Below are 24,306 nucleotides of genomic sequence, written 5' to 3'. Positions count from 1 at the left end.
GGGTGCTCAGCTGTGCATAGGGTATGATACCTGTACAGGGCATGGGGAGGGAGGTTCTGGAGGCCTCCTGGCTGATGGGAGAATGTGAAGGTAGGAATAAAATACTCTGTGGGAAGGTCGCTGGGGTACCACCGATGCAGAGCCCTGGGCTGGAGACCTGCAGCCTGGGGGAGAAGGGTGAAGAGCTGCAGCTTGTGGCCCTGTGGTCCCATGAAGTGAGGGCTTGGCCAGGCACAGCTTCCCCATGAACTCCTTGCTTCTGACGTGAGAGAAATTTTTTTATGGCCTTAGGAACTCGCTTAGGTGCTCCTGCAGCAATTGACTTGAGCACTCACTTGTTAATCATCTACCAGCTGTATTAAATGCTTCCTCTTACTGAACTAGTGTTTTTCCTCAATAAATGAGATTTCACAATCCACAGAAGAAAGCAAGAGCCTGGTGTGAAGGTGCTCCTGCAGGGGCAGGAGTTTGCCAAGAAGTGACCAGCTCCTGTGGTCAGAAGGGGTTTCTCAGTTGATAAAAATCTCATGATTTTGTCTGTAGTCAGGAAATCCTGTGAAGTTCTGACACCAGAAGTTAACTTGAAAGGGGAGTATTTTTCCCTAGATCTCATAATTGTAGAGAAGCATGGAAAAAGGTCTTCCTGAAAGATCATAATCCAAAGGGCAAATAGAAGACTTGAAGCAGATTATTGGAAATTCAGAACAAAAAAAATGAAGGTAAATGTATGAGGCTTTGCCTAGCTTCTTCCCCAGGTGATAAAATAGACATCCCTGAGCTACTTGTGCTATGCTTTCATTTTCCAGGTGAGAAGCTGCCTTACCTCTACCATCTCTCTTCTGCCACCTGTTCTCAGGTGTATCTTGCCCTCTGGACTTTGCCTGTTGGCAGTCCAGACAGGACTGGTGTCCATACAGGATCTTGCTGCCTTAGGCAGCGCCAGTGTGGGCACAAGGAGACAGGAGGGTGGTGGTGAAGGGCTGTGGAAGAAGGTTGAGATGTGAGGGGATGAGAAGGAAAGGACCTGAAGGAAGAGAACTTCACACTTGGATGTTCCTGTCAAGGCAGTCTAAGCAACCAAAGGACATTGAATGTACATTGGTTGCATTGCAGAATACACAAAGGTTTATCATGTGATTTAACTGGAGACACGCCTTGCAGGTGGGGCAGACCATACCCCCCAAAAATGGAGCAGTGTGGTTGTCCAGTGAGAAAGGGCAGAAGTTCAAAGCTGAGGTTGGTTTCTCAAGGCCCTTTCACAATAAATTGTGGGTTTGTTTTCTTCTGTTGACATGACCTCTTCCGTGCTGCTGGTGTAAAGCAAAGTGCCTGCACAGATGAGAGAAGATGCAAAAGTGCTGCTCATTATTAGAAATGAGTAAAACTGCTCCAAGCTAATATGGCTGCCTAAAAATAGAATTGGTGTTAGTGGGAGGGGCTGTCTTCTGTGTTCATTTGCCCTCGATTTTCATGACATTTTGCTGCTCTATATTGTGTGTCTTGTTCAGGAGACGGTGTGTCCTGGTCACACGCGAGTAATTCCCAAGAATGTGTGCTTGTGTCAAAAAACATCATGAGAAGGACTGAAGAGCTCATTGGGGTTTATCAGTTAACTGGCAGTATTGCAGTTATTCAGATTTATTTCCTCATCCTCCTTCTCCTCACAGGTTCACAGCATGTTCCTTGCTGTGATCTTAAAGCCTCTCCTGAAGGAGTGGGAGCCTGAAGAAAGGATGTGACTGACAGGCTCTGGGGTGGGATGGATCCCTGGTGGTGTGAGGTGGTGGGAGCAGAGGACATCCATCGTGTGTAAACCTTGCCTGAGAGGACAGTCATACCTCAGTTGAAGGTTGCAGCATCTACTCTGCAGTTAAGAGAAAAAAAAAAAAAGGAAAAAAAATACTTATGAGACTTAATTACCGAGTTATTGTTATCCAGTATTTAAAACCAAGTTTCATAACTGCCTTGTGATACCAGCATTCATGTTCTTTGTCAGTATTATGCAAGCAGCTCACCTTGTGATCATGAAATACTGAAAAGTGCTTTCTAGTGCTCACCCTCATTTCTCAATGAGTCCATAAAACCTCTTCTGCTTTCCATTAATTATGGAACAATGGGACATTTTCCTCTTAAAAAAAGAGCTGAGCCTTTTTTGTTTTTTCTTCAAGTTGTTTAACCAGCTGCTCCTCTGAGACTTTTCATTTCCATATGGCTAGACCAGAGTGCATGTATCTTCTGTCCTTCAGTGCACTGTCTTTTGCCACTTGGGAGAAAGCAGGAGGTTTGTGGACCAATCTTAGGGGCAGAGGTCTTGCTCTACTGAAGCAGTTCCAGCTGGTGCTTGGCTGTTTCTGGCACTGGTGTGGTTGGTGTGATCTGCTTCAAGGTTAACTGAGGCAGCTGGGAAGGATGGGAGCAGGTCCAGTGGGATAACTCAGTTTCCTTCCCAAAGGAGCTGAAATACTATAGCTTGCTTGTTGATACTCAGTTGTTTTCAAAGTGGGAGTTTGTTTAACACCAGAGGAAGCCCTTTCTGGCCCCCAGCAGGAGCCATGCTGTGAGACCCTGGCAGTGCAGCTCTGGTTTCACCTGTGCCAGGTCTGGATTTTCCCCACTTCCACACCCAGATTTTGCAGAACACTGAGAGCAGACCTCTAGTTTTCCTCCTGATCAATCCAGTTCTGCCACTCAGTGGCATCCAGAGAAAGGGTGGGACAGGGAGGGTTATCCTGTTCTGTGGGGGTTGCCTAGGAGGTGGTTCTGCAGATGACTCGCCAGAGGTGTTGTGGTCTCTTGATATTGTTGATATTCCTTGACTTGAGATGCAGAATTTAATCTTTCCTCTGAGCTTTCTCAAGAAAAAGGGAATTACTGTTTTTTCCCTTCCCTGTACATGGGGAAAGGGTTCAAATGTTTCTCTAAGCACAGATGTGGAGTGTGCTGAGCACACTGAAGAGGATGTGTCTCCAGGCTGCTTGGCCAATGCTGCTTCTGCACTCCTTGAGACTTTTCCTTGTGTACACATCCAGAGATCCATAACTCTTTTCACATGCTAATGAGGACTTTATAGATAAGATCCCCTGTGAGGAAAGGAATGCTTAGGAGAGTCTCACAGCAGGGGAAATCAAGTGAGGAGTGGTCAAACATCTTTTTTTAGATTCACTTATAAGCCATGCTGCCCCAGCAGAGCTCAGAGTAGAAGTCAGACCCTTTGGCCTTCCATCCTGTGTTGTAGCCATTAAACTATGCTCTCCTAAGATTAGATAACCTGTGGTTTTAGTGTCTGCAAGTCTTGATGAGCAAATTCCTTTGGATAAATGCTTTTCTTGTATACTTGCCAACACATAGTGATGTTTGGGACATGAGGGAAGGGAAATAACTTGCAGGCGTCAATTTCCAGGAGATGAATCAGATGAAGAGATAATACCCAACAGGTTAGGGCTGTTAGAGTGGCTCAGTGGTGAGGATCCCATTCTGTGTCTCTGGTTTGGACTAAGTGATGTGGGGAACCCAGGGTGCAACTGTACTGCCAGCAGCTTACTGTGAATTAAGGTATTAGTGAACCATCTGGGTCTCTGGCAGGGATGAGATAGGGCACTGGATGATGGTTTGGACCTTGGGATGGATGCTATAGGGGTTGTAGTTGCATAATACTTGGTGTTACCCTGAACAAAAAGTCCATCCTTGCTTTACATCACTTGCAGTCTGGGAAAGCTGATAGTTGAGTTGGTTTTCCTGCATAATGAATATTTATTTTCAACACAGGATCTTCAGAGAATGAGAGGATTGCAAAAGCATCTTGGTGTTGTAGTAGTTTGTCTTCCTTGCTGTAGCCTGGGGCTGCAAGGTGGACCAGAGCTCAGCTGAGCATATGCTGCATTTGGATTACAATGAAACTGCAGCATCTCCTCTCCCTTCTGACCAGGAGAGACAGTGATGGGCCAGCTGGGTCTGCAAGGAGGGATGAAGTGATGCTTTCTGAGGATTTAGGGTGGCCTGGCAGAGTTTGTTGAACTGTTTATTTTGCTTTCTGTGGCAGTGTGCTGTTGCTGAAACACGTGGATTTGATTTCTGGTTATGAGCATCCTTATCTGCTTCTGCAGCTATTAGCTCTCTGTCCTGACCATGTGGGAAGCTACTTCATCCGATAAGGCTTTTCTTATCTGTTCTGCTGTTTATTGTGTAGAATTGAAATTACTCTAGGAACTATAAAAAAGAGGATGGAGCCTGGGAATTGCAGCTGAGAAGTTGTGTTTCTCTTCCCTGCACAGACCAACGAGATGCCAATAGAAAGTATGAATGCCTCCATGCATCAAGCCAAATTTGAGTTCTTGGTCATTTATTATGTATGGAACAAAACATATGTCCTGAGATTTCCTTTCCTTCCTTACTTCATTCAGCTTCATCAGAACACCCCGTTTAGCCTTTTAAACTCATCAGCCTGCTTGTGAAATATTCAGTAAAGCTTGGGCTGATGTCACTGTGAGTGGGTTGCATCTTTTTGGAGTGGCTTTGATCTTGCTTACTCCTCACTGAGTAATTTACACTCCTCTCCCTCTGAGAGTCTGGCCCTTGCAGGATCTCTTGTTTCTCCTAATCGTAAGCATTTAAATGGTATTAAAGCTGCTTGATCCCAGTCTTGTACTTTTTTAGAGTCATTAACACCTTGCAAAGAAAGTGTAAAACTCTAGTAAAGTCAGCCGAAGGCACTTTGCAATGGTTTGAATGGTTCTAGAGGGAGCAGAGGGCTGGACCTCCCATGCTGAGGAGGATGTTAGAGAGGGGTGCTGGTGATGGTGCAGTCCCCACGGGTGGGGAGCACCCAGGCATGGTGGGTTCACCCTTCGGAGGGGTGTTCCCTTCTGCCTGGGCTGCTTTCTGGGCGTGAGAACAGGCACCTCAAGCTTTTGTTGAGTTCTTCCTCCACCACTATTCCCTAGAGCCCGGAAACATCCACCCGTCCGTGTTTGCTGTACCTCATTTAAGGGCACGTCTCAAATGATGCCAGCAATTTTCTTTTCTATTCTGTTACCTTTACAAGGAGGTGTTGGTGTTTAAGGGTGGTCCCATCAGGAAGTGACCCAAGAAAACCCAAAGCTGGCTTTGTTCTTCACCCTTGTGTGTGTTCCTGTGCAGCAGCTATGCCTTGTGGCCATGGAGAAGTCCCACTCTTGCTCTCATTGCTTGGCCTGTCAAGCCAGTTGTGCTCTGCACTAATTAATGGGAAATTGTCATGACTAACATTAGGCTGGTAGGAAAAACTAATAGGGGTGAATAATAGCACAAGATACGTGGAAATCAACGTTTTTCTCCTTGGAGGCTGTAGATGTAATCCACTTAATATTCTGTGGAACACAAGATTAATATTCTTCAGCATAATATATGTGAGGGCTTTTCTTTTTAGTTTGCTGGCAGAGGCACTGCTGCATTGCTAAAGCTGAGGGCAGGGGATTAGGAGGGGGGAAGGATGCTGACCCAACTTTCAGAGGATTCAGAAACAGCGAAATCTGACTAGAGGAGATTAAACTTCTTCCTTGGTAGCAGGACTTTTCTGCAAGAAGTGTGCCTCACACTGGGGTAGCCCCTGTTGAAACCTGGTAGGGCGTCTTTCAACTCTTTGGATGCCTAAATTATTGGGGAATAGATCTGATTTGCTTGGACTGTGTGGTGTGACTCTGCTGGTAGGCTCCCAGTGCAAAGCTGGTGCCTGCAGTGTGGAAACCAGCTCCAGCCTTGCACTTGTCCTCCTTCACAGCATAGTTTTGCCATGATTTAAACTCATAGAACTGCTAAGCTTCATAGAGGTTCCTTTAAAATAATAATAAAGCAAAGCCCCTGTTCTTTTTCTTTCACAGAATGGAAAGAATGCAGTGAGTTGCCAAGCTTAAAGAGGAGTAGATACAGCAGAAATAAATAAATCAAGACCATTTATTTTAAGTTGATTAATCTGATATGTTCATAGTTTTCTAAAATAAAATCTAGCCCCAGAGAATTTAGCAAATCAAATAACAATAACGGCAATTAATTTAGAAGCAGTTACTAATGTTTCTCATCCTCTTTTCAGATACTTAAACACTCATGATTAATCTCACATGTTATGACTGTGGGCCAAATTCTCGTGGGGATGTGCAGTGTCTCTTTTGGGTTGGAGGAGGTGGGCTTGAAGAGCTGACCCCATTCCCCAGTATGGAGAAGGGCTGTGGGCAGGGCTGAGATGAGTGGCTGGTTAATGCTTGCACCTTGTGTCTCCAGGAGGGTTTGGTCTGATTTTTCAGTTGAAATTCAAATTATTATGGGCTTCCCCACCTGCTTTTTTTTTTCTGTCTTGTCCTGGTCTTCAGCAGGCTGGTCCCTGTGGTCTTACAGGGCTTGCTTAGATGCTGTGTGTGTGTGTTTATATTAATGTTTCCAGTCTGCTTATGTGAACTAATAAAAAACTGTGGAGCTCTGCAAAAAAACAGATAATGTCACAGCTGGTTCCAGGGAGCAGAGCTAGCACAGAGCTCCCAAGGCAGGGAGGTCTCACAGGGCTCTAATTTGACAGGGAGCACAGTTGGTCCAGTAAAGCAAAATGTGGTGGTTGGATCTACAGGACATTGAGATAGCTTGCAAAGCAAAACCTGCACATCTTCCTCAGGTGTCTGGGAGAACACTTTGTCTCATCCAAAGTGCTGTTGTAATGCAGATATCAAATGAAACAAACTAAGTAATCTGTGTGCCCCTGCCAAGTTTAGTAATTCAGGGCATTGGGGTTTGAAATAAAAAGCATCTCCCTGAATTTCTGAGAGTGTTTCACAGTGTAGGAAGCCACCAAGAAATACAGAAGACTTGCTATGGGAAATACTTCACACCCTGGCAAAAAAAAAAATTCTTGCAAATAACTTCAGTAGCTGTGGATCAGCCCTGATTTTAGGCTGATTTTTTGGCATGGATCAGGCAGGAGCTTGGTTTTTGCAGTGGTACCTTGTTTTCCACCCAGTCTGAGTGTCTATCAGAACCAACCTTTTAGACTTCCTGCTGGGTCTGGCTTTACTGGAGACAGGCTGTGAAATGTAGGGGAAAAGGTGAGAAGCCTTCCTTTCCCCTTCTGGACAACTTGTTAGCTCTTGGGTGAGACTTGTGTTTCTAAATTGAAACATGCAAATTAACATATATTTGATATCCTTTTAAATAATTTTACTGATTTGTCAAGACAATTCAATGTAAAAATGAGTTTATAGTACAAGGTTTTGTCAGCTTGTTGGTATAGTTGTGGGATTTGGGTTTTTTCTGCAGTCTATCCTGCAGCGTTCTGCTCAATAATTCTAAGTGATTTGTTCCCCATATTGTCCTTTCTTCAAACTACTGCCACAGGAGAGTTATCTGCCTTTCTTGCTAACCAGCCCTTGTAGAGCTGAGTGTGAGGAGCTGATGACAAGTGACAGGCTGTGGGTAAACTCTTTGAAAAGCACAAAACCAGCAGATAACTCCATCTCCAGATGATGTGTGAAAACTGGGCTGATGTGAGAAACTCTCAACTGAATGCATCAGGGAGGTGGTGTTTCTCCAGATGTGTGTATAGGGACAAGAAAATATTGAAAAGTAATGGCACCTGCTTTTATCTGGGGTTCAGGGATTTCTGGAATGCATGCCTGGCTGTGTGCTGGTTGTTGCGCAGATCTCTGCTGTTGAAAGTTGTAGTCTGTGGGTTGTTGATGCTACAACCCTTTCATCCCTGACAAGTTTTCTGGTCAGCTCAGCCCACAACCATAACTGAAAAGTAGACATAAAAGGTACAAAACCATCCTAGTTTAAAAAAGCAAAAGGTTTTAAGTTTGCTTTTCTTTTCTTGGCTCCAAAATGCATCTGTGCATTTTGAGTGAGATGTTTTCCTGTTTTAAGCCATCCCTCTGGCCACAGCTCTCACTGCAAGGAGGGAGCAAGGCTGTCATTTCTTGGCAAAGGTGATCCCAGATCATGACCCCAGCAGCCTCCTGTGAGGGCTGCAGAGGCTGGGGTGTCCAGCAGTGCTCAGGTGTAGACTGGCTTCTGTCACCCCTGCAGGCACACACAGACAAAGCCACAAGCATGACCTGCTGCTGGAGACTGTTTGCCTGTGTGTGAGGTGCTCCCTTCTCTTGGCCTGAGCTTGGAGCAGCCATGCTGTACACAGTGCCTCTCCAGGAGTGGGGTGTTGTGAGGCTGTAGTTCCCAAAACAGCTGCCCTGCTAAGTAATGAAACCAACTCCTCCAAGACCCCATAAACCTTTGACAGCATTTAGTGGTAGGTAACAATTTCAGCTTAATGCAAATTTGCTGGCCAAGGAGAAACTCTATTTCTCAGAGGGATGAGATCTAAACATTTAGGAATAATATCTTATTGCTCTGGAACGACACGAGTGACTTCCAGTGAGGAGAGCATCCAGCTGCTGTGCTCTAATTGATGTCTGCATCCAAAGAAGTGTGGTACAATACTGGTAGTGACTTCAGATCTTCTGAGGGCTATAGATGTGATTTATAATTGGCACTGCAGCTTTTTAGAGACACTGAGCTCAGCCAAGCCTTTTATATATTGCCCTGTTGAAGCTGTGTGCTTGAATTAGGCATATGTTGAAGGGGTTGATGGCGCTGAGGCTGCATTCATCTAGCAAGGCATTGAAAACCTTGGGGTTCACCTAGCAGTGCTTTTGCTGATGCTTCTGGTCTGATTGGCTTCTGGCTCTTCTAGATGAACAGCTCTGCTCTGAACTGGAAGGTGGGCTTGTCATACAGCTGCAAATAGCTCGTGGGGTCTGTCCTGATGGTCTGTGGAATGTGTGTAGAGCTTTAAAAGGGTGAGAGGAATGGCTGCTTTGGAGGGAAACCAATTTCAAATGAAGAATAAGTACAATTGTGTTGTCTTGAGGGTTACTGAATATCTCAGCATTTTCCTACTGTGCTTAGACTCACGGAGGCCACATGTTCATTTTCATTAGCGTCAAGTCAAAACTCGCTCTCTTTTGTTTGAATGACATCAGGAGAGATGGGCTCACCAGACTGGTAGCCATGCTTTTGAAGGAGTGGGAAGGAGGCTTGGACCATTCTTGTTTTGATTAATGTAAATGTGTAGCTTGTGGGTGGCTTTTCCTTGGCCTGGACTGCTCTGACGTGCAACGTTGGAGAAAGGTTAATTTTATTTATATCATTGTTGTCCTCTCCTGGTATCACTACAGCATCTTGGTCTGTGGGACCCACCATTTGCAGTGCTACAACTGCATCATTTTGGTTGGAAAAAACCATTTTTTTCCAGGTCAGTATGTGTATTCCTCATAGGCTTGAAGCTCCCACATTTCATATTTGTGGAGATGGTACAGAATGGCTGCTTTTTCATTTGACATGCTAGAAAGGAGAAACTAGGTCAGAAGAACTCTAATTTTGTGTGTGCAGGTTTGAGTCTGCAAGCAGGAAATCTGGAATACTCAGTTTTTTGTAGCTTCAGTGGCTTGGCCTCTGCAGAGCCAAGTGGGAATGAACTGTGTATGTGCATAGGGGATTTTGTGTTTTTCTTCCCTTAGCACTGATGTTGGCTATTCCTTTGCTGGCTGTGGGCTACAAATCCACACTTACCTCCTAAATTAAACAGGTAATAGTTCAAGAAGTAATACAGTTTTATTGACTGAAAAGCCCAATGTGGTGATTAGTTCTTATTTAATTTTGCTGCTGCCAGCTATTGGCAGGTCTGAACATTCTGGAAAGAAAAGAGAGACTCACATGGTGGCTGGAGCTTTATTGCAGTGAGGAGCTGGGGAGGAGCATGTTGGAGACCTGAGAGAGTGGATTTGTGTTTTAGGAAGGGGGAATGGACAGGGCAGAGATGTGGCTCTCAGTAGGACCTGGAAGAGCATCTCCTGGTGAGATGGTGTAGAGGAGTGGTTCAAACAGATTTATAAACTGGCTTCTCAGTTGTCCAGGTGAGAATTTTTTCTTCTGCTAATAACTTAGCCTTGAGAGCAGTTTTTCTTACGCTGTGTAGTAATGCTGTTTCTTGACTAACATCTTCTTTTAAGTTACAGAGCTGAGTGTTTGGGGGTGAGGGAGGACAAACTGCTTCTTCAAAATGAAAACAAAGCCCTTGGGGAGTTCATTATTACTCTTCCAAGTAGAGCAGCTTGTATTGCTTGAGTAGGCAGGAGGTGCAGTGGTAGATGGCGTTGATGATAGCTTGTTTTGTGATTCTCTGGATGGGTGGGCGAAGGAGGGGAAGGTACCAAAACTAGCAGGAGAAGGCATGAGCTTAAGCTATCCTGAGTAACATCCAGTAGTCCAGCATGATTCTGCTTCATTGCTTGGCTTTTATCTCAAAAATACCTGTGCAGCCTTTTGAGGTTTTTTGCACTGCTTTAATTAATGGGCAGGCTTAGGGCTATGTCTGTGCAATTGAAACTCAAAAAAGTCATGTCCCCAACCTCTTTTTTAGAAAGTTCCCAGTGACTCAGTCAGTATTTAGTTGCCTTGGCCTCTGCCTTGCTGCTTTGTTTGCTGCTGTCTGCAGCTATATTAACAATCCTCTCCTGGCTTGTGCAGTCCATCTTCATATTACTCACAGGGCTGTTAACTAGAAGTGCCTTGGAGATGGAGACAGCCAGCTGGTTACTAAAAAGCAGCTGTGTCTTCAAGTGCTCTTCAAACCCCTCTACTTTTCTCTGAACCATGTGTCATTTGGGGTAACTTCCCCAAGGTGATCCAGACCTTGTTTTGTCAAACTACACAAATGCTTCAATGCCTGCTGTAGAAGCCAGTACAGAAAGTGTTGCAAAATGAGTGAACTGAAGCACCTTCAGAAGGAGTAGAGGGGACTTTGTAGAGCTTGAGGTTACTGGGGTCCTGATGCCTGGGAGATTTATGGCTGTTTACAGAGCTTCTAGAGCTTCCTGCTAACATGAGAGGTGGCTTCACAGAGGATGGCCCAGCCTGGGCATTTGGCCTTGGGGAAGTGAAATCTGTGCAGGTCTATAGTGTGAGAACTAAAGGCTTCATCCTTCTACTCATTCCTTGCAGTGATGCTCTGCATAATCAGAAATATTATCCTGATGATTGTTTTGCCTATTGAACTCTATTTCTGAAAGGCTTTTCTGTCTCTCCTGCATTTTTTACAAAACCTTTCTCACATTCTGAATCAAAGATCTTCCACTTCTGGTTGGAGCTTGGTAGGATTGGAAGACTCAACTTTCTCCAGGCAGCTGACACCTCAAGACACCCACTTGGGTTGACAGTGCTGCCATGCCAAGCTGTGTGATGCCAGGTGAGCTATTTGGGTGCCATGGCATTGCCATTCGTTTACAAGAGCCAGCTTTTTTGGGAAGAATGACCCTCTGGTGCTTCCCAGTGCCAAAATTTCTCCTTGTGACTGCCAGGACTTGTCTAGGCAGAGGCACCTGCACACAGCCCTGGGTCTCATGTTGAGGGTGATGAGTAAATGGCTTTGTAAGCCTGCTTTGGTTTTTGTGGGATCTCCTCTTGAGGCTGTTTTATTATGGAGATGTAAGGCAGAGGCTTATATATCCTGATGCTTGGGAGCATTAGTTGCACAGGCTTTATAGATTGGTGGAGATTAAAAAAACTCTTCAGATGCCACAGAGCTGCTTTAGCTGTTTTGTGCCTGGGGACACTCCCCTGTTACTGACCCGTGACTGTGCTGCCTCTGTTTACATAGTGCTTTTTCCTTCTCTGGGGTTGTAACATTTGCTTAATGACTGGGTAGCTCCATGATTTTTGGCTGGAAGTTGTCATTAGCTGCTAGAATTGGGGGACTTAGTGCACAATGATTACAGAGGCTCCAATCTCTGATTTCCCCTCCTGTGCATCCACAGCAATCGTGGTTTAATTGGTGTGCCCCTGGGTTCCCCTCTCCTGAGAGCTTTCCACTGTCTCCTCGTGTAACCCTTCTTGTTACATCCCTTTTGTGTGGGCTAGAAGGGAGAAAAATGAGCCTCCTTCAAGGAAAACAAGCAGATTTGGTGTACAGGCTGTGTATAAATATTTCTTGGGTTTATGGACACCTGCATGGAGGTATTTAAAGCTGGCTAACTTGTGTTCTGCTCACTCAGCACTCACCACAGCCAGCACTGATACACACCTGCAGCCCTTGGCCCTTAGGTGACTTAGCCCTGGGTGTGGATATTGCTCTCTGAATAGTCTCCTCAAGCAAAGTGTTGCCTCTTTTGTGCCTTGGACTTGAGACATCATGGTGTAGTCAAGGACATTTTCAGCTTTAGTTCTGTGGGGCCTGGGTTAGGCAGAAGGGAGGGAGCAGTTTTCACCAGGAACCCGTGAGCCCCACTGTGCTCCCTGCTGATAAGCCTTCAAAAGGGAGGCCGGTTTTGTTACTGAAATTTGAATATATCCTGCTTTATCATCCACACACAGAAGTCCCTTTTCTGATAGTGCACCAGTTTCAAATACACTTATTGAAATAAAGTCTTATTTTTTTTCCTTACCCGTGATATTGCTGGAAAGGATGATGCCTCTGTGTTTTTCTGTCTTTTTCTCTCTGTTATTCTGGCTTTAGCTACTGAAAAGTTAGTACCACTGATTTTCTTGAGACATTAGTAGAAACATAACAATTTCCTACTTGAATTTGAGCCTGTCCTGGCTTTATCTGTGGCAGCATGGTCATATTCTGCACAAGAGAGCTCAGGTCCCAACCCACCTCTGCCTGGAGGAACACTGGGTCTGCACAACCCTTGCTGCAGGTGGCACTCTGAAACATTTCCCATCCCATGGGCACTTGGAAGGTTCTATTGAGTGTTTTGTTGCTTTATGGAGAGACTGAGTTTTCTCCTGTGCCTTCTAGCACAAGTTCTGAGTAGCAGGGAGGAGGGAGGGACCCTACCTTAGTTGAAGGGACCTTGGCAAAGTCCTGGTGCTACTACAGCTGTACAAATCCTTTTCTACTTAGATTGAAGCTAACATAGAGGTGAAAATTATTTGTCTTAAATGCTGTCTCTCCCCTCCCCCCCGTTTTAAACAATTCACCTTCTTTGCCTACACTAATAGCTCACCTCATTTTTTCCTTTTATTTGTGGACTTGTTATTTAATGCAAATAGTTTCAGTTACATGAGGTACAGTAGTTCTTGTGAAGGCATTCTGGGGTGTGGGAAGAGCTGGCTGCAGCAGCCTTGTCACCTGTGTGTGCCTCCTGGATGGAGGAGAGGGCATCAGCAGGAGGAGGTGGGTGCCAGGCTGGAACAGCAGTGTGGGATGAGCTTTGCAGCCACCCCCAGCCAGAGCAGCCCTGCGCTGCTGCGAGCCCTGATCTGCAGCACAGGCTATATTTGGTCTGAGATTATTCCCTGCTTTGCCTGGATTGGTCCTGGTTGGGGCTCTGCAGGGTGCATTTCTTTTTCCCCTGGCTAACATCACCCATGCTGTGTGCCTCTCTATTTGTCTCCCTCTCTGCCTGTTCCAGCCTGCCCAAGCTGCTGTTGCTGCTCTCTGGTACCCTGCTGAAGCATCTCAGCAGGGCCTTTGTGGGATGTCCAGGATGTGCCCCTGGTACCAGGGACAGCCTATTGCCCAGCAGCCATTAAGATGCAAATCTCTTTTCTGTGTATGAATCGGTCCAGGGGAGGCCAGTGGGAAGCAGGGCTTTTTTTCCTTGCTTGTACCATCCTTTGCTGCATGTTTTCTAGAAAGACTATTAATAGCATATTATTCCTGGCTTCTAAAAGTGGCTCTTGGGGAGAAGCTTTTCCCTTTGACTGCCTGCTTTATGGGAGGAGGTCAGGCTGAGGAGAGCAGTGTGTCTGGGAGGAGAGATCCAGCCCCCTGTGCTCCCTGACAGTGCTGGTGCTCCCAGTGTGTTGGCTGTGCTGAGGTGGAGCTGCTTGTGGCTGCAGTCAGGGGAGCAGTGTCACTCCTGGCTGTGCTGGGAGATGCCCAGTTTCCTTGGCAATGCTTCTGGAAAAATGCAGGGAGAAAACAGGATGTAGAGGGGACATGGCAGCAGAGAAACTGCCTGGCTGCTGGGAGCTGGAGAGGAAGGTGTGGGTGATGGGAGAGATGGGAGAAAGCATTCCTGGCACAGGGCTGCCCTGGGCACGGTGACAACAGAGGCAGATGTGGGACTGGCATTGCTAAACAAGTGATGGATGGACTCAGGCAAACTTGTTAGAGCCACAAAAGTGACATTTGCACACGTTGGAGCAGTGAGCCTAGGATGGTGGAATGGGGTGCTCTGTAGTCTGAGGATTTGTTGAAAGTGGTTGGAAAATGTATTGCAAAAAGGAGTTCTTTTTATCAGAAATGGCCAGCTGCATCCCTGGATGTTGCTCCAAGCCTCCTGAGCATATGCCCTAGGCACGGCTTTCTTCTGCCTTAATCTCCTAGTGAATATTCAAAAATAGATATACTTGTAGCACTGGAAAAGCCTCTTTCAGAGTTGTTTCAGCACTGCAGAGAGCAACCCTTAGGAAAGAAACTCAGAAAATAAACAGCAGCTGCTGCCATGTTTCCTCCTTCCCCGCCTCCTCACCCAGTGTGGAAACCCGGTGTTGGTTCCCTTTCCCATCCGTTCCTGGCATTTCCCTGCCTGGTACCAAGGCAGCAAAACTCCCAGGCTATCCACCCAGCTGAGATGCTGCATGCTGGAAACCTGTTGTGCTGCAGCTTCACCTGTGCCTGGCCCAAGTGTCTGGGTGGAGGTGTGTTTGCACCAGGGCAGATGTGTCCTCGAGCCTGCACAGCTTCCCTGCCCTTTGCTGCAGATTGTCCTACTACAGGCTGAGTGGGGCTCCCATCCCAGGCAGCCTGAGGAAGCTGGTTGTATATGACGGAGGAACAGGCAGAAGGGGGATGTGGCATTTCTGACTGATCACCCTGTCACAGAGCTGTGCCAAACCCCAGCCACTTCACAGCAGCACATGTTCCTGGCTGGATGGAAAGCTGCCCCAGCCACGTCAGAACCCAGATTAATTAACTTTTGTGGCACTATTACTGGATGAATCTTGCTTCTCAGCATTCAGAAAGATCCAGTGTTTGACCTTTGGACCCAGAAGCATCTTGGAGTTCATGCAGCTTTGTAATGAATGAAACCCTCAGTAATGGGCTGTTGAGTGTCCATCTCCTCTCTCCTCGGGAGTGCTGCTGGCTGATGCTCCTTGGCCTGCTGGAGCTGGTAACTGACCTGTCTGCATCCCCTCAGGTCACAGCTGGTGTCCCTGGGCTCACTGGGGTGCCAAGTCACCCAATAGCTCAAGTGCCTCAAAACCCAGCAGGGAGGATGAGGATGGGTGGTCACAGGGGCACACAAAGCCCCAGGATGTCAGGATGCCTCCACATTCACCAACTTCCAAGGTGGATTTGTGCTCTCCAAAACTGGAGTGATGAGTACAGGAAAAGGAGGAGGAGCAGGAGAGTATAAATAAAGCTTCTTAAAGGAATGGGAAAACCCACCAAGAGGAGAAAATAGCACCACTGGTTATTCTGTCTTTCTGTCTTTCTTTCTTGTGCTAGTGGGAGCATGTGTGTGTGTGACTGCGCTTCCCCTGGCTGGGCACATGCCAAGTGCAGGAGGATCTGGAGACAGAGGTTTGTGCTTTGTTGTCACCTTTACAAGGTATTGTGTGCCCATATAGCATTGCCTTGGATCTGCTCATCTCAGCTGGGATGTCAACAGCCAGGATACATCAAACAAAAAAGGCCTTTAGACCTTGTAACACTAATGCTGCTGACCTCAGGAACAGACCTGGAAACCTCTGCTTTGAGCTCCAGAATGGCATCCTGCCAGTTAGCTTTATTCCAAAGCTGATGCATAAGAAAATCTAACTTTTAATAACAAATGTTTGCTGTTGCATTTAAGGCATTCACTGAGTGTTCACACATGGAGCGGATGGATGGATGGATGGATGGATGGATGGATGGATGGATGGATGGATGGATGGCTGAATGGATGGATCTCACTCACAGGCACCTGCCTGGCATCTCCCAGCCCAGGTGCTGGAGGTGGGCAGCACTGGGCAGGTCTGTGGCTGCCCACACAGGGCTGTCACCTGGACAGTGCCACACTTCTGCTCATTGTCCCTGTAATTCCCATCCCTGATCTGCCTGAAAGCCTTAAACCACTCAAAACCCTTGTCAGAGAAATGCTGATCTTCATAAAACATTTGTTTTTTTTTTTTTTTTCAGAAGGCTATAAATACTGCTTATTTAATATTCTTTTTTTTTCTCCTAGGATCCTGCAGGAATCTTTGAACTGGTAGAGCTCGTTGGCAATGGTACCTACGGGCAGGTCTATAAGGTAAGAGTTCCAGCTGAAGTGATCCTGTTTGCCTTGGCTGTGTGTTGAACATGGAGCATCCCAGCACATCACCTTGACTAGGCTTTGACTATTCCAAACCTGACAAGAAGCCTTGCTGAACTCTGGCCTTTTGGTCTTGTGTGCAAGTGCCATGTAGCACACAGAGCTCTTATAATAAGCAATTCACATTAGTTCTCAAACTGTCACAAGAAAATGAATTGCTGATTTTTTCCCCTTCTTCCCCAGTTGCTTTTTATTGATTAGATGATGAGGAGGGAGTGAGAAATCTGTGCTTTAATAGCTAAATCTCGATCTCTTCTGAGAGCTGAGTTTACAGCTGCAATAGGCTGCCAGATGAGTTTGCTACAGTCTAGTGCTTTGCTTGCACACAGGCTGGCTGCTGTCCTTTCCACTGGCAGGAACCTGCTACAGGAATAAAAACACTATTATACTGTTTTTATTGAAGTGCCTGTTACAGTCAGTAGAATTGCATTAAATTTTTCTAATATCTAGAAGCAGCAATCCAGATGAGAGTAGTGAAGGGACTGTGGAGAACAGGATTTTAAAAGCATGAACTTCTTTACAAGAATATTTTAAATGCCTACCTCTGCTATATTATATCACCTATTCCAAACACATCTTAGCTTGGGGAATTTCCAGATTTTGTCATTTTGGTGGGGTCTTTTTATGGACTATTCTTGTGCATTTGGGATGGGATTGAATTATTTCAAAGTCTGGGGTTATCTGTGTTTCTGTGTGGTGGGCAAATGTTTCTTGTCATGGTTGCTTGAGGAATTTGCCAACTTTTTTGATTCTGCTGGGAGTCAGTACCTCCCCTGAGCCTCATTCTCCAAGAAACTCCTGTATGTGTGGGCACAAGAGCTGTGTACACGTGTACTCATGCGTGTGTGGGCACACAGAGATCCTGTTTACCCGTCATGCCCATGTTTCATTTTGACTGTAGAAAAGAATATACTCATGTGCTCCTACTCTGTGGTTTTGGAGACACAGCTCTTGCTTGTCATGCTCTAAAAGATAGTGAGCTGCCCCTGCTGAAGAGAATGGTGTTTAAAGAGCCACAATTCCCCCATCCTGCTGCTGTAGACTAATCCTGTCAGTAGAAGGATCAAGGGATTGAAGTGAACTGAAGATGAACTGGAACTTCTGGAGTTTTAAATGTGTGATTTTTTTTTAACTGAAACAGATTTTTTTAAAAGTAACAAAAACAAAGGAAAATCCACCCCACCCCAAAGTTGTTCTTATCAAGGTTATATTCCAGAGAGCCTTCCCCTCTGGTATTCATTGTTTTCCCACCATGTGCTCCCTGCCACGGGAGCTCCCTTCTGAACTGTTTTTCTTCTCAGCAGCTAAAATAACGGTGGAAGGTGACCTAATTTTAACTGGTTCATATTTCTAACAATCCGTGGAAACTATGTGCCTGTAACGGCCTTTTCAAAGCGTCGTGTTTTTGTGGAGAGCAAAAAAGGGGAATAAGCTGGTGCTGCTGGTTGTGTGGCTCAGCTGATCGGGTTTCCTCTTGCTGGGTTCTATTCTTTCTGTGTGTTACCTCAGAGGGGAAAAAAACCACCCAGAAATGTCCCAAGTGTAGGCTGTAGGTTTCTCTGTTCCTTTTTCCCATGCTGTACAAGGGGAAAATTCTCCTCCTAACTGTTTATAACTTGCTGGAGTAACCGGATTGTCCTCGGTGTGATTCACGTGGTGCCGGTGCCAGACGGGATGGGGACGGGGGTGGAGGGGAAAACGTTGCTGTCCAAACCAAATTAGTAAGTATTGAGGTATGAGCTCAGGCTAAGCCTGACTTCACAGCTCTCTTAAACTGAAGTCCTGGAGTAGCACACGCTCTATAAACAAAAGGAGACTTTGATATAAAACATACATAACTGTTTATGGCGTCCCACCCTAAAACCCAGAAATAAGATCTCTGCGATTCTTTTTCTCCAGATACCACCGCTGTATTTATCTCTTGCAGCAAAACAAATGGATCAACTTTCAAGACACACAGACCTTCTGGCTCCATTCTAAATCAGCCCTTAGAAGTGATCCATACCTAGGAGCAGCGTCCTCTGTAATTAGATGGTTGTTCCGCTGCCATTTCCAAATCCCTCTGAGACAGGGCTGGACTGTCCACAGAATCATTTAGTTTGGAAAAGGTCTTTAAGGTAGAGTCCAGACAATAACCTAGCATTGCCAAGCCCACCACTAAACCATGTCCCTAAGTGCCACATCTACACATCTGTTAAATCCCTGCAGGGGTGGTGACCTACCTGTCTGTGCTGTGTTACCTGAGGTGCACCATTGCTGCCCTCCTGGAGGCTGTGTGGTTTTGGGTTCTGGTGCTGGCTGCCAGCCTAAGCGTCCAGCCAGGAGCAGTCACCTGGTGAGCATCACCCCCCCTTCTCATGGCTGGTCCCTCTCTGAAGCAAGAAAAGCAAATTTGCTGTTGGAAAGAAGCAGAAGTGAGATGTTTATTCCAGGCAGGAATGTTTATGTCTGTGTTCTGCAGTCTTGATGTTTCCCCTAGAAAATCTGATATAGCAGCAGTGTCTTAAGCTGCTGCACAGCCACCTTTGTGCTGGAGACTACACACCTGGTGATAACCAGAACCTGGGGACAAAATGTGCAAAGTGCTAACTTGCCATTGATCCCATGGGATAAAGGGCATGGAGTGTTTGCACAGCCCAGCAGATTGAGGAGCCTGAGAAGTGTCTGGGAATACCACAGTAACAGCAGCCCTCAGAGAGCAGGGATTCATGGAGCCAGCCTCAGCATTGGCTGCACTGGAGAGGCTGGGGAGCCCCAGCCACACCACACACCTTCTCCTTGCTCGTAGGAGGAGAGTCGTGTGGGCCAAGCCTGGTGCACCTTGAGAGCTCACTCACTGCCAGAGCCTGTGCATCGGGATGCAGCTGCTGCTGCTTTGATCTGCTTTCTGGGTCATGGTTTGAAGATCCCTTTCAGGTGGTTCATAGTGCTTCTGTGAGTCAGAGCCTTGTTCTCTGAGCCTTGTGCTCGAGGCAAAGGCAACTGGTTTGGTTTGACCTCTGTATTTTCAAGCAAAGGTCTTCCTTTGCTCAAGACAGCAGGTTAAAATATCTCTGTGGTTCTTCCCAGCTCTGGCCAGTGGCACCTGGGTGCTGCAGGAGCTCTCAGCAGTGACCTGCTCTGCTGTCACTTCTCTAACCCCAACCACAAGCTCTTCACTGGAAAAATGCAGAGAGAAATAACATTCCTTGTTCGCTGCTTAACAATCTCTTGTGAATAGCTCAATTTTTATTTTAATGAGGGACTGCACTGGTGATGATTTATCTCTCTAATTGAATCGGAAGCTTTTCTTTATTTTCTAATAATCCTGCATCTAATGTTACAGACTGTAAACTGGTTTTGATGAAAGACTGAGAATTTGCTGGCTTCTGTGCCAGCCATTGTTGCAGTACTGAATTTTTGCATCTTTGGATTTTATTTTTGTTATAGGTGTTTAAGGAAATGACTATCAGGAATTTGGACTTGGGGAGTTACGCCTTTGCCTCACTGGTTTTTAGCTGATGGTTGAAAGCAATTGTAAACACAAAACTCACTAAGACCCTTGAGAGCATTATCTAAATTGTGAGGAAATGCTGCTTTTATGTCCCAGAACATTATTATTGCTGTTTATTTCTGCTCTGCATGAGAGCAAACAAATAGTCCTTAATATACTGTGTGTGCTTAGATTGCCTGGATAGATAAGGGCCACAGCCAGTGGGGTGTCCAGCACCAGTAAATACATGGGGTCAAAGTGAAAGGACACTGGGCTACTCAGAAATACCTGTCCAACAGATGAGTGCAAAGTTGGGGACACATGCAGTGGGCTACTTACTGTGCACTGAGTAAGTGGAAAACTGGATCAATCCCCCAGTGTTTTTGTGGGCTTAGCCATGGGCATTCACACAGTAGCCCATGGATGGTGTCAGGCAAGAAGGATTTTGATGCAAGCCTTCTCAGTAGGGAGAAAAAAAATCAGGAAATAGATCAGATGGTAACCTTTGTACCTCTCATCTTGTGTATTTTACAACATTGAAGTAAATGATGTTGAGATTACATATGCATATGCTCCTTCCCAACTGTGCCAGGAGGACAGTGGTCGTTAATGCCAAGTGCTGCTTTGCCTTACGCCCTTGGGATGTGGCTCTCCATTTACAGATTCAGCAAGGTTTTATTTTACAGGGTACAAGATAGAGTATGTGGGCACCTCTGTAACTGCACAATAACTATTGATTGCTTAATTATCTGCTAAATGCAATATAATCACCAAGCTATTACGCAGCAATAGTCTGTGCTCTAATTTAGAGTGTGTGGGATCCACGTGCTGCCCGTGTCAGCTGTGGCCCTCCAGGGAGCTCCTTTACCACCAGCACGTGATGGGATGGGGCAGGGCAGGGGAGTCATCCCTGGGAGCCACCCCAGGGCAGGTGGAGCACCTCTACAGGTTCCTGGCTGCCCACAGGCTGCCCATGTCCTCTGCCAGCCCAAGTGAGGCAGCTGTTGGAAGAGAATGTGCTTTTTGCAATTGCTTTTTGTTGTCCTATGTCCGTCTGTCTGTCTGGGGTACAGTACACATGGGAAGAGTTTGAAGAAATGCATCCCAAGGTCTTTAGTCAGGACTTACTTATTGCCCAGCTGGTATTTGCCAGAAGTCAGGGCTGATTTGCCTGGAAGCAAATGCCCAGGTTTGACCTAGCAGATGGAGATGTTGAGGTTGTGTGGTTATTAGAAAGTAAATAAAATATTTGAAATCTAAGGTCATCTGTTGGTGGAGAGCTGGGAGCAGCAGGACTGCTGGGACAATTTGCTTCCTGAGACAAACCTGTGGGAATGTTCCCAGGTACACGCCTGTGTTTGATAATGTTGTTTTGAAGTTTGTAGATGCCAGAGGAGGAGGATAGTGCATGTCCTGTTGGTGTACTCCATGCACAGTGGCATCCTTCCTGCTGGCATCCCCAGGCATTCCATCAGTGCAGGCTGGTGGGGGAGCAGGTAAATATCCTAAAGAAGGACTTTTAGAAGACTCCTTTTTCCTTTAACTTATTTTTGAGGGTGGATATGAGAAAATAGAGTGGTGTCTGTGCCTTGTTTAATTTGCTTGACATCTGTCTCAGTCTGGCTGCTGCTGATCAAGTGCTGGGCCCTTGCATCAGCCCTGGTGAGAACAGAAACTCTACAGGTTCCTGGGTCGTTATAAGGAGTTCAGATAACTAGCCTGAGTCAAGAATGACAGTAATTGTTTTTAATCATCGGTTGGTTTATTGTCTCCCTTTCTGAAAGGCTGATGGTCAATAGCTCAATAATTAATCACTGTTGCTTTATCCGTGTGGAAGAAGCTACCATGCTGCACACAATTAATATTTCCTGGGGATTGTTGCTGTAAGGAATTAACTGTAGTTTACATACACAGCTTTTATAGCTGCAGACTGACTGCTGTGCCTTGCTTGAGAGGCCAGACTGAACGTGTGCAGAGCAGGTTGTGCTGCCAGCCCCCTTGTCCCAACACCTGGCCCGCGGTGCTGGGTGCTGCTCCTGAGCACACCAAAGGAACCTGGTGCTTCCATTCACAGGCTGCTGAAGGAATTCAGAGCCCCATCATCTTGCAGTCTATAATCAAGCAGCTCCAACCCTAGACAGCTGTTGCATTTGAAGGTGCACTGTGAGCATTTCTCTTTTCCCACCTTCATGTTTATAAAATGAACCGTGATGTTGTGAGTTTGGGTGTGACTTGAGCTGAATTTTGGTGGTTCTGGTGTTACATCCTCAGCTTTGGGTATTTTTTTTATGTTTTCAAGCTCTTCAGAGGTTGCTTTTGCTGCAGGGCAGGGCAGGCTGAGGATAACCACACGTGTGTGAATGTGTGTAGCCATCCCTCCTCGTGCTCTAATGGTCACTTCATATGAGAGGTTGGTCCCTCTGGTTTGGGAAGCTTCCTGGCTTTCCGCATGGTTTGGTGTTTCTCTGAGAGGATGCTTCAGGGGCTGAGGCATGGGATTCCTTTGTGTCTGCCCATCCTGCCCTGTCCCAGGCTCTTCCTTCCACTGGGATGGGGTTGGTGTTGGCTGGACCACTCACATCCAGACTCAGACCCTTGTGGGCGGGCACTGCTGCTCATCACCTTCAAGGTCGGGGATGTTCTGTGTGACTGTGAATGGAATTGACAAGATTTACAAGCTGCTTTATAATCCTTCTGTATTACAAGCACAGTATTAAATATTAAGCTGTTGTATCTGCTGGGATGGCTCTGTGTGCTGGCAGAAAGGATGGTGGTGCTGCCATGTGGGGGTGCTCACCAGGGCTGGCTTCCACAGGCACTACTCACAGGTGGTGCTGGGCTTTTATCAGCTCTTTCTGGGTTGCAGGAAGGGGCTGGGCTGGGTTACTGGTGTGTGATAACTCCCGTACCCTTATCAGAAGGAAAACAGGCAACCTCAATTTTATCATCTTCCCCACGATGTTGTAGTAGCTCTGGAGGAGAAGGTCCTTTCCATGCTGACTCAAATGGAGTGTGTGTTTCTGAAACACAGATTTGTTTTTGCCATGCAGGCAAGGAAGTCTGAACTGAAAAATGCTTAAAATGATGCTTCATTCTTACAGAAAAAATAAAAAAAATAAAAAAAAAAGGCAAAAGCTTTGTTACCAGAGCAACTGGTACATCTTGTGCTGCTTCATTTCTCTGAAACACAGAGCGAGCCCTCAGCCCCCCCTCCCCCCCCAAGAAACCAGCCCCCACACACCTACGCACCAATATGTCACATTAGCTTTGCTGCTTTCTGAATAATGTAAGGGAAAGGTGCTTTTTCAGTCCTAGAGAATGCAGGCTATAACAGGTGATTAAAAATGTTTCTGTACTGCCTCCCTTTAAATCTCTGTGCCCTTTCCCTCCCTGCTGAGTTTGTGAAGAGCAAGGGCAGGGTGGAGGTCAAGGTCAGGAGCAGACTGATGCATCTGTGGAGTGACATTTGACCAGACTCCCTTGCACTGCTGTATGCTCTGATTCTGTAAATACTGCACAGTTTTGCAGGACAAAAAATATCTGCAATGTCTTAGGGTTAAAAAAGCTACTTTTGAAGATGCCAAATAAAGTCAGTGGTGCTGCAAAGCATGGGGAAGTGTGGTGGTGGGTCTTGCAGTGCTGTTTGTGTGGGTGCCAGGCATGGACAGGGACAGAGGGAGAGCCCCCTCCTTGGTTTGTGGGCATTAGAAGGTGCTGTGTGCAAGAAGCTGCTTTGCAGGTAACAGGAGCCAGAGCCATGTCCAGTGCCACCTCCTGTCCCAGACGGATGGCTGGACTGGGAACTCACACTTGTGTTCTGTCAGATCTGTTGTGAGGACACTGAAAGTGAGAGGTGGGGTGCAGTGTGGGGGAGGTGTTCAGAAAAGAGCCAGCTTTCACAGCTGGGGCTCTTGCATGTGAAAGCACCACTCTTTTGGGAGGGGTGGCTTCTTGTCTGCTGAAGCTCCCATTGCTCTGCTCACTGTAAAATCTTACCAGCAGTATTTTACAAAGGTGTGGCTGTGGCTGCTGGGTGAGGTGTGGGTGCCTTAAGGCTCAGGTGGGTTACAATAAGCATTTGCTGTTAGGTTATATCCCTCTAATGGTGACCCTGGGCTGCAGGGCACAGGTGAGGAGCTTCCTGCTCTCAGCAGAAGCTGGTACCTGCTGTTCTTGAGGTTGTAAACCTGGATATTTAAGAAGTAATAGTCTCTTTTAGTGAATTGGAGCCTAGTGCTGTGCACAGGGAGCTGGAGAACAGGGTCCTCACTGCTGTGGACCTCTCCAGTGACCTTTGCTGAATGACTCCTCTCTTCTCCTTTCCCATCTTTCCATTCCCATCCCTGTCCTTACCCTTCTTCCGATATAATCAGAAACAGAGCAACACTGGGGTGGTCTTGGGGGCACAGAGGTGGGAGCTGCTGGGTGGTATCAGCCTTGGAAATGGATATATGAGGCGATGGGGAAGCTGGATGCCCCTGCACCAGCATTTTTGGAAACAAAATGCTGGGAGCG

General features: G+C 46.4%; 1 protein-coding gene across 5 annotated transcripts in view; it reads left to right on the top strand.

Moving 5' to 3' along the window:
- Positions 1-24,306, top strand: part of TNIK (TRAF2 and NCK interacting kinase) — a 148,333-nt gene that overhangs the window by 10,349 nt on the left and 113,678 nt on the right. For all 5 annotated transcript variants that reach the window (XM_056498759.1, XM_056498756.1, XM_056498758.1 and 2 more), the window contains exon 2: positions 16,191-16,256. In XM_056498759.1, the coding sequence (XP_056354734.1) occupies positions 16,191-16,256 (66 nt within the window). The remainder of the gene's footprint in view (positions 1-16,190; positions 16,257-24,306) is intronic.

The sequence above is a fragment of the Oenanthe melanoleuca genome, chromosome 9 (assembly GCF_029582105.1).
Source record: "Oenanthe melanoleuca isolate GR-GAL-2019-014 chromosome 9, OMel1.0, whole genome shotgun sequence".
Taxonomy (NCBI): Eukaryota; Metazoa; Chordata; class Aves; order Passeriformes; family Muscicapidae; genus Oenanthe; species Oenanthe melanoleuca.
This window is presented reverse-complemented; position numbering and strand designations above follow the sequence as displayed.